The sequence below is a fragment of the Lepisosteus oculatus genome, chromosome 29 (assembly GCF_040954835.1).
Source record: "Lepisosteus oculatus isolate fLepOcu1 chromosome 29, fLepOcu1.hap2, whole genome shotgun sequence".
Classification (NCBI taxonomy): Eukaryota; Metazoa; Chordata; class Actinopteri; order Semionotiformes; family Lepisosteidae; genus Lepisosteus; species Lepisosteus oculatus.
In genome coordinates, this window is record NC_090724.1 from 6,284,593 (window position 1) to 6,300,393 (window position 15,801).

A 15,801-nucleotide genomic window follows, 5' to 3' on the forward strand; every position below is an offset into this window, starting at 1 on the left:
AGGAATTACCCGTATTAGAAAAGATCATCACCACCTCCTTCGATTTTATTCCAGGCTGGGCTTTCAGTGTGCGTGGAGCATCACAACCTCCACATCGCTCCTTTCGAACACAAACAGAGAAACGGGGCACAGGGTGCCCTTCTTTAAGGTGTAGTGCCCAGGGGGGTGGCTGACTGAGAGAGCAGTATTATTATGCAGTAAGCTGGGTGTTGGGTTGACAGCCAATATATATTATACAGTATGTATAATGAGTCTTGACTCGCAAATAAGCCGGTAGTATTTCTTATTTGCCTGCAACTGTTGTTCAGGGTTTGCAATTGTAATAATACTGGGATGTGGATGAAAGGTGATTGGGAAACCCTTCGGTCAGTCCATTTTCAGATCGTGTTAGTGTGCTGTTTTTCGAAGATGGTAGTGTTGTGACGGCACGGAGCTCCCTTGCCCCTTGCCCAGTAGTCCATCCCCCTCGTCGATTGCAGCCAGGTCCAGGCAGGGCGTCCTAGAAAGGCAGGTACTGGGACATCCACTGGCGGACGGCGGTGAGCCGCACGTACACCCCCGGGAAACCGTTTCGGCCACAGCCGCGGCCCCAGCTGGTGACCCCCGCCAGGAACCAGCGTCCCGAGGGCTCCTGGCACGACAGGGGTCCCCCCGAATCGCCCTGTGGGAGGGGGAGAGGAAGAGCGTTGCTCACTATCCCGGGACGAGGGGGTGCCGGAGAAGAAAGGTTCGCCCCGGTCATACCGTGCAGGTGTCTGAGCCCCCTTCCATGAAGCCGGCGCACAGCATGCTGCTGGTCAGCCCGTTGGCGTACGAGCGCTGGCACTCCGATTGGCTGATGATGTCCACCGAGGCTTTCTGGAGCATGGCGGCTGGTGATCCTGCGCACCGGGGTCATAAAATAGGAGTTATCTTTTCCCACCCCCGAGTTTGGTGTTTTTACAGGTCCTAAAGGGGTTAGCTTGTATCCCTCAGCCATGCGTTTCACGCGCTCAAATTAGTTGTTTAAATTAATAATAATTAATAATTGCTTACACTTAGTGCTTTTCTGGACACTCCACTCAAAGCGCTTTACAGGTCATGGGGATCCCCTCCACCACCACCAGTGTGCAGCCCCACCTGGATGATGCACCAGTCCACTCCCCACACACCAGTTCTCAGTGGGGAGAAGAGCAGAGTGATGAAGCCAGTTCAGAGAGGGGGATTATTAGGAGGCCATAATTGGTGAAGGCCAGTGGGACATCTGGCCAGGACGCTGGGGTTACACCCCTACTCTTTTCGAGAAACAACCTGGGATTTTTAATGACCACAGAGAGCCAGGACCTCGGTTTTAAGTCTCATCCAAAAGACAGCGCCTTTTTACAGTACAGTGTCCCCGTCACTGGACTGGGGCATAAGAACCCACACAGGCAGCAGGGTGAGCGCCCCCTACTGGCCCCACTAACACCTCTACCAGCAGCAGCCTTAGCCACGTTCACATCTGCTGAGCTTCAGCAGGGCTGCCAGTTGTGAGCTGCAGGGTGATATGGCTGCTGGCAACGAGTCAGAAAGTGCAAGCGATGTTCTCCCGGCGTTAACCCTGGCATGCAGGGGGCCCCTGCGGGAGCGTCTCGGAGGCCCACCTCCTTCCTTCAGCATTCCCCAGCCGGTGATGAAGCAGTGCGCCCGCGCGGGGAAGCGGTGGGCGGGCGAGGGCAGGCAGGCCGGCCGCACGGCGCTGGTGCGCGGCGCGGGCACGGACAGCTCCAGCAGGGCCACGTCGAAGTCCATGGTGGTGGAGTTGTAGGCGGGGTGCAGGATGATGCGGCGCAGGGGGATCGCGATCCCCCCTTTCCCTGAGGGGAGGAGGGAGCCCAGGCTGGCCGTCCAGCTGTTTGGGGTCAGCTGGCTGCAAGGGAAGCAAAACTTAAAGGTTAGCCAGATGGTACAAAAGCATCCTGGTATGTGCCCCATCCCGTAGAAGCCCTATCAACAGCCCCCCCTAATCGTCTTCCAATAAAATCATTAGTGTGGCATGGGGCCCCAATGGCTACTATTGCTGCCTCGTAGCACTGGGCCCTGGGTTCATTTCCTGGGGTGCTGTCTGTGTGGAGTTTGCATGTTCTCCCTGTGTTCATGTGGCGGTGGGGTGGCTCTGTGGCTCAGGATCTGCGCCTGTGGCTGGAAGGTTGCCGGTTCGTATCCCGTGGCCTGGCAGAGGAATCCTACTGCTTTGGGCCCCTGAGCAAGGCCCTTCACCCCAGCTGCTCCAGGGGCGCCGTTTAAATGGCTGACCCTGCGCTCTGACCCCAAACTTCTCTCTCCCTGTCTGTGGATCTCATGGAGAGCAAGCTGGGGTCTGCGAAAAGACTAATTCCTAAGGCAAGAAATTGCACAGGGCCAATAAAGTGATCTGATCTGATATCTTTCCTGCAGGTGCTCTGGTTTCTTGCCACAGTGCACAGACATGCTGGTAGGTGAATTGGCTTCTGGGAAAATTGGTCCTGCTGTGAGTGCGCGTGTTTGTGTCAGTGTGCGGCCCTGTGATGGTCTAGAGTCCCACGCGGGGGGTACCCTGCCTTGTGCCTGTTGCTTGCCGAGATAGACTCCTGCTAACCTCCGTGACCCTAAGTTGGAGGACAGATGGATGGGTGAATAAAAATGCTTTAAACTCTCAAGCCAGTGAATTTCGCTGCATCGCATGTGTCATTCTAATGAGGACACAGCCCCTCTGCTAACATTGCATAGAAGAATCGATTGTGCTCCACGCTGACAGATGTGTGGGATTTTTGACTAGTTGGATAAACCTGGCAAATTACTCAATGCAATCTGTTAAAGAGTATTTGTTTGACATATTTCTGAAAGGGGGAGCTTGCACGGCGCGTAGGTAAAGCTTTTGCAGCGTAGATGCCAGGGGCCTGCCAGGGAGAGCACGGAGCAGCGGGAGCGTACTTGTTGAAGCAGTGGGCGGCTGTCAGGAGCCACTTGCTGTGGACGAGCGTGGCTCCACACCGGTGGGAGCGCTGGAACTGCACGCTGCTCATCCACGGCCACTCCCCCCTCCGCGCCGCCGCGCCGCCCACGATCTTCTGGAAGCCGATCGCCGGCCGGTCCCCGCAGTCTGGAAAGAGAGCGTGGTGCCGGGATACATGAATCCAGGATGCATGTCCGAGTCTACAAGGTAGGGGCGCTGCGTCACATTGGCTGCACGCAGGTGTGTGGGAAGTTCCTGAAAATGTCCGGGAATCTGCCTAGACGGTTCGATCTACTTCTACTATGATAAAAGACAAACATTTCCTAAAAATGAGCTGGTCGGTAATATTCTGCAGGGTTTTCACCAACTATTCGTGAATGGTGAACCTGTTCCTCAACACTTCACGGAAATCATTGCATAGTGTTAAAGAGTAAGTCAGTTCCAGGTGGGAATCTGCTGCTTCACAAGAAAATAGAGTTAATCAAAACCCATACATGCCCAACTCTACTATGCATCTCAGAAACTGATCTAGATGAATTGCAGTTCTTGCTAACTGACCTGTGAGCGCAATTAAACTCTTCCTACAGATGTCGCGACGTGAAACGCGTTTCGCTCAGTGATGTTTTGCACGTGATTCAGCACCCACCGCAGTTCCGCTCATCAGCCCTGTTCTTGCAGTCGTTGATCCCATCGCACTCTGGGTTGATTTTGCTGATACACGCCCCCGGCGCACACTTGAAATGACTGCTGCAGTTCACTCGTGGCAGCCCTGCAGAGATCACACTTCATAAACACACAAACATCGCCCTCGGCACCGAGGCCACGGTGCTGTCATGGGTGGCGAAACATTTGGTTCTGCTCATCACCTCAATCTCTTAAAACAGAACTGAGATCTAAAAGAATGCAACAAAAATAGAAAATAAAGTGGGAAAAAAACACATTTTCTGCAAACAAAGAAGCAAGGGAGAGTATGCTGTTGATTTAAGCTCATGTAGAGGGGTGTTAGTGTTACCTGCTGTAGTGGGAGAGGCTGTGACAGTACTGGAGGTAGAGGTGGGCACTGCTAGGCCAGTAGGACTGGTGTTCACAGGGGCAGCAGTGGGGTCTGGGCTGGTATGACTGAGAATCCATTGCCTCAGCTTCGTGACACGGGAGTAGATGCCAGGGTTATTGGCCTGAGCGCAGCCTGCTCCCCAGCTCACAATTCCAGCCAGAAAGAATCGCCCTGCTGCGTTTTCACACGCCAGGGGGCCTCCAGAATCGCCCTGCATTGGTACACAGACAGGGTGCAATAAATCAGAGCACGGGTGCAAATCAAATTTTGTGTCGGGCCTTGCAAAAGCTTCCTGTGTGCTGTACAACACTGCGTGCGTCGCAAACACTAAAGCAGAAATAGACCGCCCGGAGCTACTATAACAGAACGGTTTGGTTCCACAGACCCAAGCATGCAGAGTTGCAATCTGAAATAAGAACCAGAAGCAAAACTCCCGTCTTCCTCAGCCAGATCAGCTTGGACAGTGCGGAAAAGAATCTGACTCCTCTGCACTACAGTGCAGGCGGTGCCCCCTGACCTGGCAGGAGTCGATCTTGCCCTCCATGAAGCCGGCGCACATCATGTTGTCGGTGATGGCCCCGCTGTAGGAGTAGGAGGCGTTGCAGGTGCCCGAGTCGATGATCTTCACCACAGCCCTCTGCAGAGTGGACGGCAGCTTGCCTGGTCAGAGACACACAAGGCAGAGCTGAGGACATAGCAAGCAAGCCAGTTCCATTGAGGCAACAGAGCGTCTCAGGAAGATCTAGCACATGTCATCTCTTTGATTGAAATTTTTATTACAGGAGTTATTACAGAATTACATTTCACTTGCATATCATAAAGTAGCATAGAACCTGGTATTAATTACATACAAAGCAAAAATATCAATTAATTCCTAGCTAGTTTTATAGAATTAGCCGATTCCTACAATATTATACAGCAAAAGACATTTTTTTGAATAAGTGTCACAATATAAACTTTGTTTATATGAGAGTGGCCACATTTGCTAAAACATTTGTAGCATTAGACTGGAGCTGTGGAAAATCCAGTTTGCCTTCTGTTGTGAATGTGGATTCTCTCTTAAACTAAAATCATCTAATATTGTCTTAATCCACAGAGCAAGCAAAAAGAGCATCCATACCTTCCCAGTTTACCAAGATGTACCCCAAAAATATAACTCAAAAGGATGTAATTGGGGTTTAATTACTTTATGCTTTTCGAAAGAGAGGAGCACCGGAGCTAACGAGCTCGTTTGCGAAAGCGACATTGAGGAAACTGTTTCAGTGATCGGCTCCAGGGGCTCCAGTCTCACCAGTGAACTGGCTGAGCTGCCCCCAGCCGGACACCAGGCAGCGCTGCTCAGGCACAAACACGTGGGAGGGAGCCGGCAGGCAGATGGGCTGGATGTAGGGGCCGAAGGTCAGGGGCGTCTCCAGCTCCAGGACCGTGACGTCGTTGTCAGTAGTCAGGTGGTCGTAGCGCGGGGAGACGATCAGGGACTTGATGTTGATCAGCCTGGACTGGGGCTCCCCACCGCTCACCTGGGTCGCCCCCACCAGGGCCTTCCAGTCCTTCGGGTTGCTTGCCCTGCGGGGCGAGGCAAGGGCAGGTGAGGCATTCTGGGAAGTGGTACCGCATTGCCCAGCCTACAGGGGGCCAGGGCAGGTAGCCTGGCCCTGTCCTTTACTAGAGAGAACTATTACCTCAGAGATCTGAGGAGGGAAGGGAAATCTGTGGAAAATAGAGGGCATAGACTGCCCCTCAAGAATCTGTGATATTGACAGTCATGTAAAGAAAAAAAATGGGATTTTGTCCCGATTGAAAATGACTCAGAAAAATGCACCTGAACAAGAGAAATTATTGTTCTGTAAATGTTGCCTTGTCTAACCTTAACAAGATCTGTTCATATATACAGTTTTAGGCATATATATATTAATGTAAAGTGTTCTATTTTGTGATGATCTGTATTGGTGAAAGGTAAATAAAGCCAGTCCTGGAAAGGGCAGAGAGCTGATGGTGGGGGAGGGAGGTCAGAGGAAAGTGGCGTCACCTCTCGAAGCAGTGCGCGGCGCTGACGATCCACCTCTCGTTGACAATGGAAGCCCCGCAGGCGTGGTTCCCCCGCCACTGCAGACCGACTTGCCAAGGGAGCTCTCCCCTCTGGGCGTCCGCGCCCCCCACCACCCGGGTGGAGAGGGCAGGCCTCATCCCGCAGGCTGGAAATCACAGCGGCCATCAGCGCCGCCGCCCAGGCTGGGAGCAGGGCAGCAGACCTTGGCCTGTCTTCCACATACTGCACAGGCGTTCGAGTCCCCAAGGTTTTTTTTAAGCCCGCCCAGAGGGATGCACAAGCAACCCAATCTTGTTTTCAAAGACGGGTTGGAAAGAACCTTGTTACTGGGAAAGACCATAATCAACCCGTGCGAGTGACAGCTCTGAACGTTAACGATTTGTTTCATTTGTCTGTTGTTCAGCAGTTCTGTAGACAAGTAATAGGTTTATTCCATGCTGAAAAGAGAAGAAAGAAAACACAACGTTTCGGACGTGGAGGTGCTCACACCTGAAGAAGGCTCCACGGCCGAAACGTTGTGTTTTCTCTCTTCTCTTTTCAGCTTGGAATAAACCTATTACTTGTTCCTTTGCAGCCTACGCATGCTGACACAGCTCCCCACCTGAACTATTGCTGTAGACATGCGGTTTTCCTTCTCCCTCTATGTGCATGTAAAAGCTATATGCGTGCATGTGTAAATGCATTACTACATGATATTTGGCTCCCTTTCAAAACGTGAGGCAACAGGGTGGAATTACTTTCACCTCCAAACCTATTTTATGTGCGGTATGACTAAGGAGGTGCCACTAGCATCTTGCAGCCCGAGTATAATAGCACACCAGTGCATGACACTCCGAGTCCCACATACCGCACTGGGCTTCGTCGGAGGCGTCGGCGCAGTCCGCTACGAAGTCACATTCAGGGTTGATCTTGGTGACGCACTCCCCATTGTCACAAGCGAAGGTCTTGGCAGGACAGCCGTCTGCGAACGTGCAGACACGAGAGTCTGTGTCCAGAAAATAATTTTCCACCCCGCAGAGTTTAACGCCCCCCCCCCGCTCTTCCCCAAGGAAAGGATCAAATTAATGATCTAGTTATGGTGTGGTTCTATGGACCCAGATGTGCCGCAGTCCGCATCACGTTTCCTGTAAATCACATCGCTCTGATATGTCAATGGCAATCAGGTTGAGCTTGGCCTCAAGTTGTTTTTTCCTTCGTTTTTAAGACTGCTCAAATCTCACCTTTCCGGCCTCCGATGTTGTAAAAGGACTTCCCACTTGCTCCTGGAAAATGTAATGAAAACAAAAATGGAAATTTTCCTTTGCTTTAAGCAGGCCGTATCAAGGCTAGTGACATCTACTTCAATGAAAGAATAAGACATTTATATTAAAGATGTGGAACTATGGGAACCCTGATTTGACATTGTCAATAATAAATGTATTAAGTGGAGAGTGCATTTGTTTAAAGATCCTAGTGATTTCAAATATTGGGGGTATTATTAGTGAAAATGGCTGAATCTAAAACAACAGAAGAATGTTAAGAAAGCCCTGTCTGTTGTCTTACCCAGCAGCACGATGGAGGTTATTTCCCCAAATCCAGACACCTCTAGGGGGCGCCCTTGAAGCAGGGTGTTCAGTCCCTGTCGCAGGATGTCCTGGACAATTACTTCAGGGAAGGCCCGGACCCTCTCCACCCTGAATGTCATGCGGAAGGTCGCCATCACACTGCCTGTACTGTTCCTGTGTGGACAGAAAATTGCCTTTTTTTAGTGCAAATAAAAATTGGGGGTTTTAAGCAGGAGGTGTCAGAAAAGTGACCTCAGAGATCACTGGCCTGTGGTGGCCGCATATTCACAGTGACGTCGCTTTTTGATTGGTCAGTTTATCCAGTCACTGTGATGCAGATTTCACCAGATTTCACTACAGTGAATGTGAGATGGGATAGAGCAGCATGCAACGGGTTAATTTTACCCTCCTGGAGATGTGTTGCTGCAATAGTGATTCTGCTCTGTACGAGAAGAACCACAAGTTCACACATCGGGTGTCTGTGCTTGGCTGAGAAGCCAGTGGTATGAAGCTCCTATCTGTGGGCTTAGGACTGAATCCCTCTAATTCAGAACCCCCCTATTAAAGGTATTTTTAAAGGTATGTGCTGAAAGCATTTGTTTTAAATATGGGAATCCACGTGTACTAATGAGCTGAAACAGCAGCGGGTTCAGGTTTTGCGAGATTGACTGAATGGAACCCTAAGGCAGACATTTTAAAAACCCTGAAGGATAGTTGCTTAGTGATGTAGATTTTTCAGGTCCACTGCAAAACAGGTACGGCACGAGCCTTTGTTATTAAAATCCTAATCTCATGCCTTTTACAGGACTGGTCTGCCTGTTGAGTCAAACTCCAGGAGCTTTTCAGTGTCTGAAATAGCCTCGTGAACTCCAGTCTACTGCCTACTGGACACTCTTCTACAAGACCACAGTCAAACAAATCCACTCACCCAAATTTAATAATGTCACTGCCCACAAAAGTATGTGCTACTGAGGAAGCAAGAAAGATGTGTCTGATCTGCGAGAGAGATAAAAACACATTGTGCTTTACTTTCAGTTAACAATGCTTTTACATTCAAGTCTTATTTTGATTGCTTTTTAAGTGCTCCACAGCAGTGCAATGCCCATATTCTGAAAAGGTGCTTTTCTAGGAAAAACAATGATATGCAAACATGTTTGTAGAATAAATTCAGGTGGGGAGCTGCGTCAGCAAGTGTAGGCTGCAAAGGAACCAGTAAAGGTTTATTCCAGGCTGAAAAGAGAAAAAAAGAAACACAACATTTCAGTTGTGGAGCCTTCTTTGGGTGTGCATCCTCCTTATTTGGGTGTTTGTAGAATGTTTGTTAGCAATAAAAACATTGCAAAGATATGAATTAACCACACAGATATATTTAGTTTTCCCCTTCCCCACTTCTATCAAATTTATTGTTGTTACTTCAGTCTTGCCTCTCTCTCACCTTTCCCGTGAGTGTTGAGGACAGCACAATGTTGTATGCAGAAGTCTTGTCACGTAAACTTGCTTCATACTTGAGGCCTCTCAGTTCCACAGTCCCTATATAGCTGTGCTCCTCTTTAACAAGATAAGCTGCAATGAGAATTAAATGGAGTCTCTAAATCTCTTGGAAGAACAAGGATCTGTGACCTTACTCTTGCCTCCCTGGGCTGCATACAGTAAATAAATTCACACTGTGTTCTGGAAATATTAATGTAAATTTTGGACTATGACTCTTTGCTCGAAGGGGTGGCATGGTAGTGCAGTGGTTTGCATTTCTGCCTTGCAGTGCTGGGGCCCTGGGTTCAATTCCTGGGGTGCTGTCTGTGTGGAGTTTGTATGTTCCCCTTGTGTTGTGTTGTGGGTCAAAAATGTACTGGTAGGTTAAGTGAGTGCTGGGAAAATTGGCACTAGTGGGAGTGTGTGCATGTCTGTGTCTGTGTGTCCTGTGCTGGACTGCTGTCTAGTCTGGGGTGTGTCCTGCCTTGTGCCCATTGCTTGCTGGGATAGGCTCCATCTCCCCAGTGACCATGAATTGGATAAAGAGGTCACAAAATGGATGGAGGGACTCTTGTTTTGGTCAGGGCTGGCCAGTTTGTAATGTGGGCATTTTGCTTTGGACAGGAAGTGGTAAAGGTGACTCAAGAGCTGTTTGAAAGCCTGCCTAGTGAAGATCAGAGGACTGGGGGAGGAGTCAGGTTCTGCTTGACTCACCAATGAGGACACCTAGGAAGATTCCCAGGGTGATGAAGACCACGATGAAGACCACAGCCAAGACCTCACAGCAGTGTGAGTCCCTGAATCGGGGAGACGGGGGGTTGCTTGCAGACTGTTTGTCCAGACCCTTCTTCAGTTCCATAGTGGTCGGAAATGGCTCAGCAAAGGTCAATTTCTATTGCTGGAGACAGACAGGCAAGTCACTGTCTTGCACAGTGTTCATTTTAGAAGTCACCATTACTGAGCCAACATGAAAGACACAAATTCCTTAGGAAACACCCCCCCTTGTCCAGGCTGACCCACTGTGGCAAACGATTAGTACAGCCAACAGATAAACAAAATAGATAACATAAAGCAAAATAAAGCTTCTTTCAGTGCTGGAATTAGAAAAATAAGCAGAAGAAGCTGAATTTCCTCTTAGAAACAATATAGTACAAAAAAAACCCTGTGTGTTCAAAGATCACATGTGCAGTGTTTAAATCCGTGGAAGAAGCTGTATAATCAATGGATCAATTAAAATCTAGATGTGCTGAATGAGAACAGGAGGCCCTTCTTTACACAAAGGGTTGTGGGAGTATGGAGGAAGGTACCCAGCCATGTTGTTGAAGCCTATTCTCTGTTTTCTTTCACAAATTGGCTGAATACGATCCTTGAATTAATAGGCTACCAACTACCAGACTGGCTAGATGGACCAACTGGCCTCCTTTCTTTTGTAACTGTTCTTATGATCAGTTCGTTTGAGAACTTAAAACAGCGTTTTAAAACAGACAGGTGGGACTTCCTGTATCTCACGGGTTATTTTAAAAAAGCATTGAGGGTTTTGGGTAAGTTAGTTTTCTCCGTACTAACTTTTAAATAGATTGTTATTCATATCTAAACATCAGAGCTCACAGATATAGTTACTCTTCTTGGGCTAAACACAAACTAGTTTTGTCGGTTGCAAATTACAAGCCACACATTTTGTATTATGCATGGACAGACTGTGAAATAAGAGACCAGTTGGATCAATGCAACAGAGCATCAACACATCTCTTTGTCTTCATCAGTTCATCTACACACAAGTGGCAATCTTTCAGTAACCCTGTCTTCTGAGACTCCTCTGTGCTCTGAGGCTATCTGGCCTGACCAGGAATCCCCAGTCCTAGTCTTGGAGGGTCAGTGTTTGTTGTCCAGCTGGGCTCCTAAAGACCCCAATCAGCTCATTACTGGGTCTAAATGGACCTTTTTAACAGCTTCTCTTCAGGTGCTCTTCAGAAAAGAAATCAAGAAAACAAAAGCAGCTCCTGAAAGGGGGGACGCACAGTTTGTGTAAACTGCACTATTAACTGTTTTAATCCAATACAAAATGGTGTAAAAGAATGTCCCCCCCCCCCCCCCCCCCCCCCAAATAGGTTACTAGGTCCATTTGCAAGCAACTATTTAATAAAGACTTTTTTGCAGTAGCATTAGATATTGGTAACAGCTAACGTCCCAACTTTGAACACAGGGGAAAAGCGTTTTGTTCTAGTAGAATATAACATTAACATACTTTATTATTATTATTGTTGTCGTTGTTGTTGTTGCTGTTGTGCTAAGATTTATCTTACCTTTTGGATTACCTATTCAAATGTGCTTTCGGATTTCGGCTTTCAGATGATGGAAAAACTGCTTTTTTTTGTTCTCTGGTTAAAGTCGTATCATAATTCTTTTTTTTTAAATAATGTTCTGTATTCTCTGTCCGCAGCTTCCCTCACCTTTTTCCCGAACTTGGGCGACCTCCCAAAATATCCGTTGTCCTCGAAAGAACCCAGGCCTCGTCTTCAGGTAGGTCGCTCGGTTTTGTTGCCAAGTGGTGAAACGTTTTGAGGCTGTAAGATTTTGTGCAACCTGTAAAGGGGGCGGGTGGGTTTTTTTTAAAGAGCACAGGTAACGTTAAACCTCCCTCCCAAATTCTGAGAGCCCCCCCCCCCCTCCCACCTGCAGGTATCGTGTTCCAAAAAGGCCGGCTCCCCACATCCACGCCCTTGCAGACAGAGCTGTCCGCGCTGCAGGTGTGGGAACCGGCCAGCATCGCCTAGAGATACTGTATTGAAGTGAACTGTTACTCTCAGTGCTCTGAACTTCATTCAGTCGTGATTCCGAAGTCATCTCCCCACCCTGCTTACTGCTCACAAACTGAGAAAAATACAGATCATTTTTTTAAATGTAAGAGTATCCCCCGCGACCCTGTATGGGATACAGCGCTTAGACAATGAATGGATGGATTTAAAAGTATCGGGTTTCTTTCTAAATTGCTACTGACAACAACAAAAACTTCAGGACACTTTTCCTTTATGGGTCTTGTGTGAAGCCTTTATAACAGGAGTAAGGTTTTATTCTTCAAACCCTTATTTGTTCTTCAATATCTTTGATTTTTGTATTCGGATTTTCGTATTATTTGATGCAAGCTTCGAAAATATCGAGGAGACAATAAAAACTGTACACGTTTCGTGGTGATATGAGAAACGGTCGTTAGTTGGTTACATGTTTTTTTTTTTAACCAAGAAAAAAAAGTTGCTAACCTCTGCTGTTAACAGTGAGGGAACGGGACTATACTGGACAACACGACTCCAGAAATGGAAACACTGGTTCAAACACTTGCTACGCTTTGAAAGTCTTCACACACAAAGTGGTTTAGTTTATTATTATAGATGACCGTGAGGGTGGCTAACAGTCAGCATGAGGTCATTTTGTGTCGAAACCTCGGAGAGAAGATTAGCATTAGAAAGATGGTGTTCAGTTCAATCAACTGCCCGTCTGCCAGAGTCGCTCCGTGATGTACTGATGGATTCAGCCAATTGCTTTTTGCCATTCTCGGGCGCTTGCGGTGATCTCAACAGCGTCCTTTACTCCTAAATCCCCGTGTTAGTCTCCTTTATTTGTAGATTAGCTCGAGTCTTGGGACGTTTTTTCGTGTTTCTTTAGAGTTTGTCGTGGGTCGCACATCATCCAGCAACCACGACTCATCTCTTCTCGAGATTTGAACCCTGTTCCTCACACACAGCAGAAGGCTGCAGTCACCACCCTCGTTAAGAACGGCCACATCTTCCTTTTAGGCTTTTTTTTTTTAATAAAGCATTTATATACTGCTGTAGATCAAAATATTCGCATTAGAACTAAAGCTCATGAGCAAACCAATCATTTCATCAGACCAGCGTGAAATGCATGACAAATCAGCCTGTTTAGGTACAGCTGTGTGCGTCTTAGAAGGTTAAAAATGAATCAGAAAGGTTTAAAAATGTAAATTGTTAAAATGGATAATTGAAAGAAATCATGGAGATTTGGTCTGGCTGTATGCTTCTGCGTAATGACTTGCAGTGAACAATTGTTCCGCTCATCTCGGCTCTAGGGTATTACGGTTGCCTTGAGACAATTTTAGAAATCGTTAGGTTTTGCGAGAAATTTGTTATTTTTAAACTGGGTAGTAGTGAAACTAAGGAAGTACGATTCGCCTGGTTTTATTTGTTCTACTTCAGTGCGACATCCTGATTGCTTGAAAAAAAAAAAGGTAGTAGTCTTGCAATGCTCATCGTGAGCAAACAGTCAGAGCCCAGCTGCTGTTGTACCCCCTTCAACAGAGCGCTCCAGTCGTTTGGAAAAGGGTGGGCTGTTGTTCTCTGCTACTTACAGGATTAAATACCTCACCTTAAGAGTACACTTACACAAGGGCTACACTCTAATAACGAACGAGCCAGACAAATTCACAACACTTGCAACGGCGACTCTCTCTTAAACACCTATATTTAAGTATAAAACGCGACCTGTACTGTAGTTCTCAGCCAGTTTTCCTCTTAACCTAGGGATATGTTTTGCCCTGTACACAAAGTCATCTTATTCTTTCGCAAGGGAGGTTAGGAGAAATCGAATTCTGAAACGTCGCTTTGGTCACTTTTCGGTAATGGTGCTGGGTTGTTGTTGTTTTTTAAGTCATGAAGTGTTATCTGGTACACAGTACGTTCGCACCTCACGAAACACACTCGTGTTGGACAGCTTTTGTACACTGGTTGAAAGTCGACCATTTATAACTATTCGATACGGTGAGGACTGGGGTCCGTTTTCATTTGTGACTCCCTTGTGCTCGTTTTTCAGTTGATGTCCTCCGGGCTACAAGCGTTTATTCAGTATCTATTCCTGTCACCTCCGTCCTGTGCTGCGTTCCTGTGGCATGCCACTTATATTTTTTTCGACTTGGTGCCTTGTGGGTGAGTAACCCTATGTTTCTCATCGATGACTACAAAATCCCCCCCCCCCATCCGCACACGCTGAACCACACACACCAAAAAACAAAAACAAAACTCCCGCTCCTTCAGCTACTGTGTTCGATTTAAATGCATTACTGTATAATTTATAAGGCCCCCAGAGGTTAGAGCTGCAAGACTTTTTCCCAGGGCTGTTGAAAGCAGTTTGGTGTTCTGGGATGGCAAAGGAGTTAATCCTGAAAGAGTCTCCAGAGTATCTCGACTTGTGTGCGTCTATTTCTTCCCAAAGGAGCACCCAAGTCATGGAGCAGGGATGTCAGTGTGGTGTAGTGTATAGCACTCAAGCCACCTGACTAGACGGTTGAGGGTTCAAATCCCAGATGGAGAAAGAGCTGCTGTAGCCGTGGGTAAGGTGTTCGTACCCAGAATGCTTGAGCAAGCCCATTGTCATTGTCACCTGTGAAACAGGTTAATATACAAGCAGAACAGACCTGGAAGAAAATCAGCTGGGCTCCAGCCATGACCAGTGCTGGTAGGTGTGTTTTTATGACCCAGGTATAAATTGCTTGAGAGCAAAATTATGAAGCCTAACAGTGGGAAAGGTTACTGGAAACTCATTTACCTGTAACCCATGAAGCAAAGACAAAGGATGAAACGAGCACAAGTGTGGTACTTAATATACTTTTAAATTGGAAAGGAACAAGTAATAGGTTTATTCCATGCTGAAAAAAGAAAGAGAACACCTGAAGAAGGCTCCACAGCCGAAACATTGCAGATACCTATTCTTTTCAGCGCGGAATAAGCCTTTACTTGTTCCTTTGCAGCCTACGCATGCTGACGCAGCTCCCCACCTGAACTACTTTTTAATTGGTGCATGTCTTAATCCTATCACACCAATTTAATACTTTCAGAGAGTACTGAGAAATTGTGTGTTAAAAGCAAATACAAAACTGAGAAACACAAATCTAAGCAAGCATTCTGGAGCTTTAGGACTACCAGTCAACACTCCAGAACAAAGACACCTTTCAAAGTGTTGTCTCTCCAGAGAGACTCCAGGCAGAGGCAGTTAAAGCCACAAGTAGCTCTTTGTTAATGCACCAGGAGGTACATTGTAATCCTATTCTCTGCACACTCAGTGCTGCAGTGTGGTGTGAGCAGAGACAGGCTTTCAGATTGCAATCAACCTCCCCCTGCATCAGTCAGACCTATTTAGCACTGCCTGCTTGTGTAGCTCAGCCCAATGTTTCAAAAGACAGAAACCATTTCTACTGCAAACCTAGGATGCCACATCTCTCTTACAAGTGACAATTGCAACAATACCGTTACAAATTTCCCTCAAGTTGTTGTGAAATCTGCTTCATAAAAGCTGGGGGGTATAGTACGATTTGTGACCCTTTTTTAATGGCACACAAAACAACAACAAAAAAATGCATAAAGAGAAATCGGGATTGGGGAACAGCTCCAGGAATCTGCACAAGAATCAGAATCATTTGCCATCCAAGTGCAGACGCCAACCATCGATAAACACAAATATATTGTGCGAAGGACACAAAAATGTTTAAGTGAAAATTGATTAAAACTGCAACTAAATAATATATTTAGGGAACACATTTTTTATTTTATGATAAAATCCCCAAAAAGGCCACATCTTATGCAATAGCTGCTGTCGATTTGTGAAATTTGTGAAAATCTTTTCAACTGCACTAGTTCTACTGGGAACTAATGTGCATTCCTTTTAGCAGACTCAGTGAGGGTTCAGCCGGAGAATCCTGTCCTTTTGTGCTGTCTAAAGGGTA

The 15,801-nt window shown here is 47.1% G+C and overlaps 1 protein-coding gene across 1 annotated transcript; it reads right to left on the minus strand.

The window, feature by feature from the left end:
- Positions 1 to 252: 252 nt before the first annotated feature.
- On the minus strand, positions 253 to 9,588 carry tmprss9 (transmembrane serine protease 9). Its single transcript, XM_069185875.1, has 15 exons — positions 9,570 to 9,588; positions 9,037 to 9,164; positions 8,530 to 8,597; positions 7,600 to 7,775; positions 7,278 to 7,319; positions 6,905 to 7,018; positions 6,037 to 6,202; positions 5,299 to 5,573; positions 4,525 to 4,667; positions 3,966 to 4,218; positions 3,600 to 3,722; positions 2,932 to 3,100; positions 1,623 to 1,888; positions 745 to 881; positions 253 to 661 (listed from the first exon to the last, which is right to left on the minus strand). The coding sequence occupies exons 1-15, from the start codon at positions 9,586 to 9,588 to the stop codon at positions 500 to 502; spliced, it is 2,241 nt and encodes a 746-aa protein (XP_069041976.1). The 3' UTR covers positions 253 to 499.
- Positions 9,589 to 15,801: the final 6,213 nt, after the last annotated feature.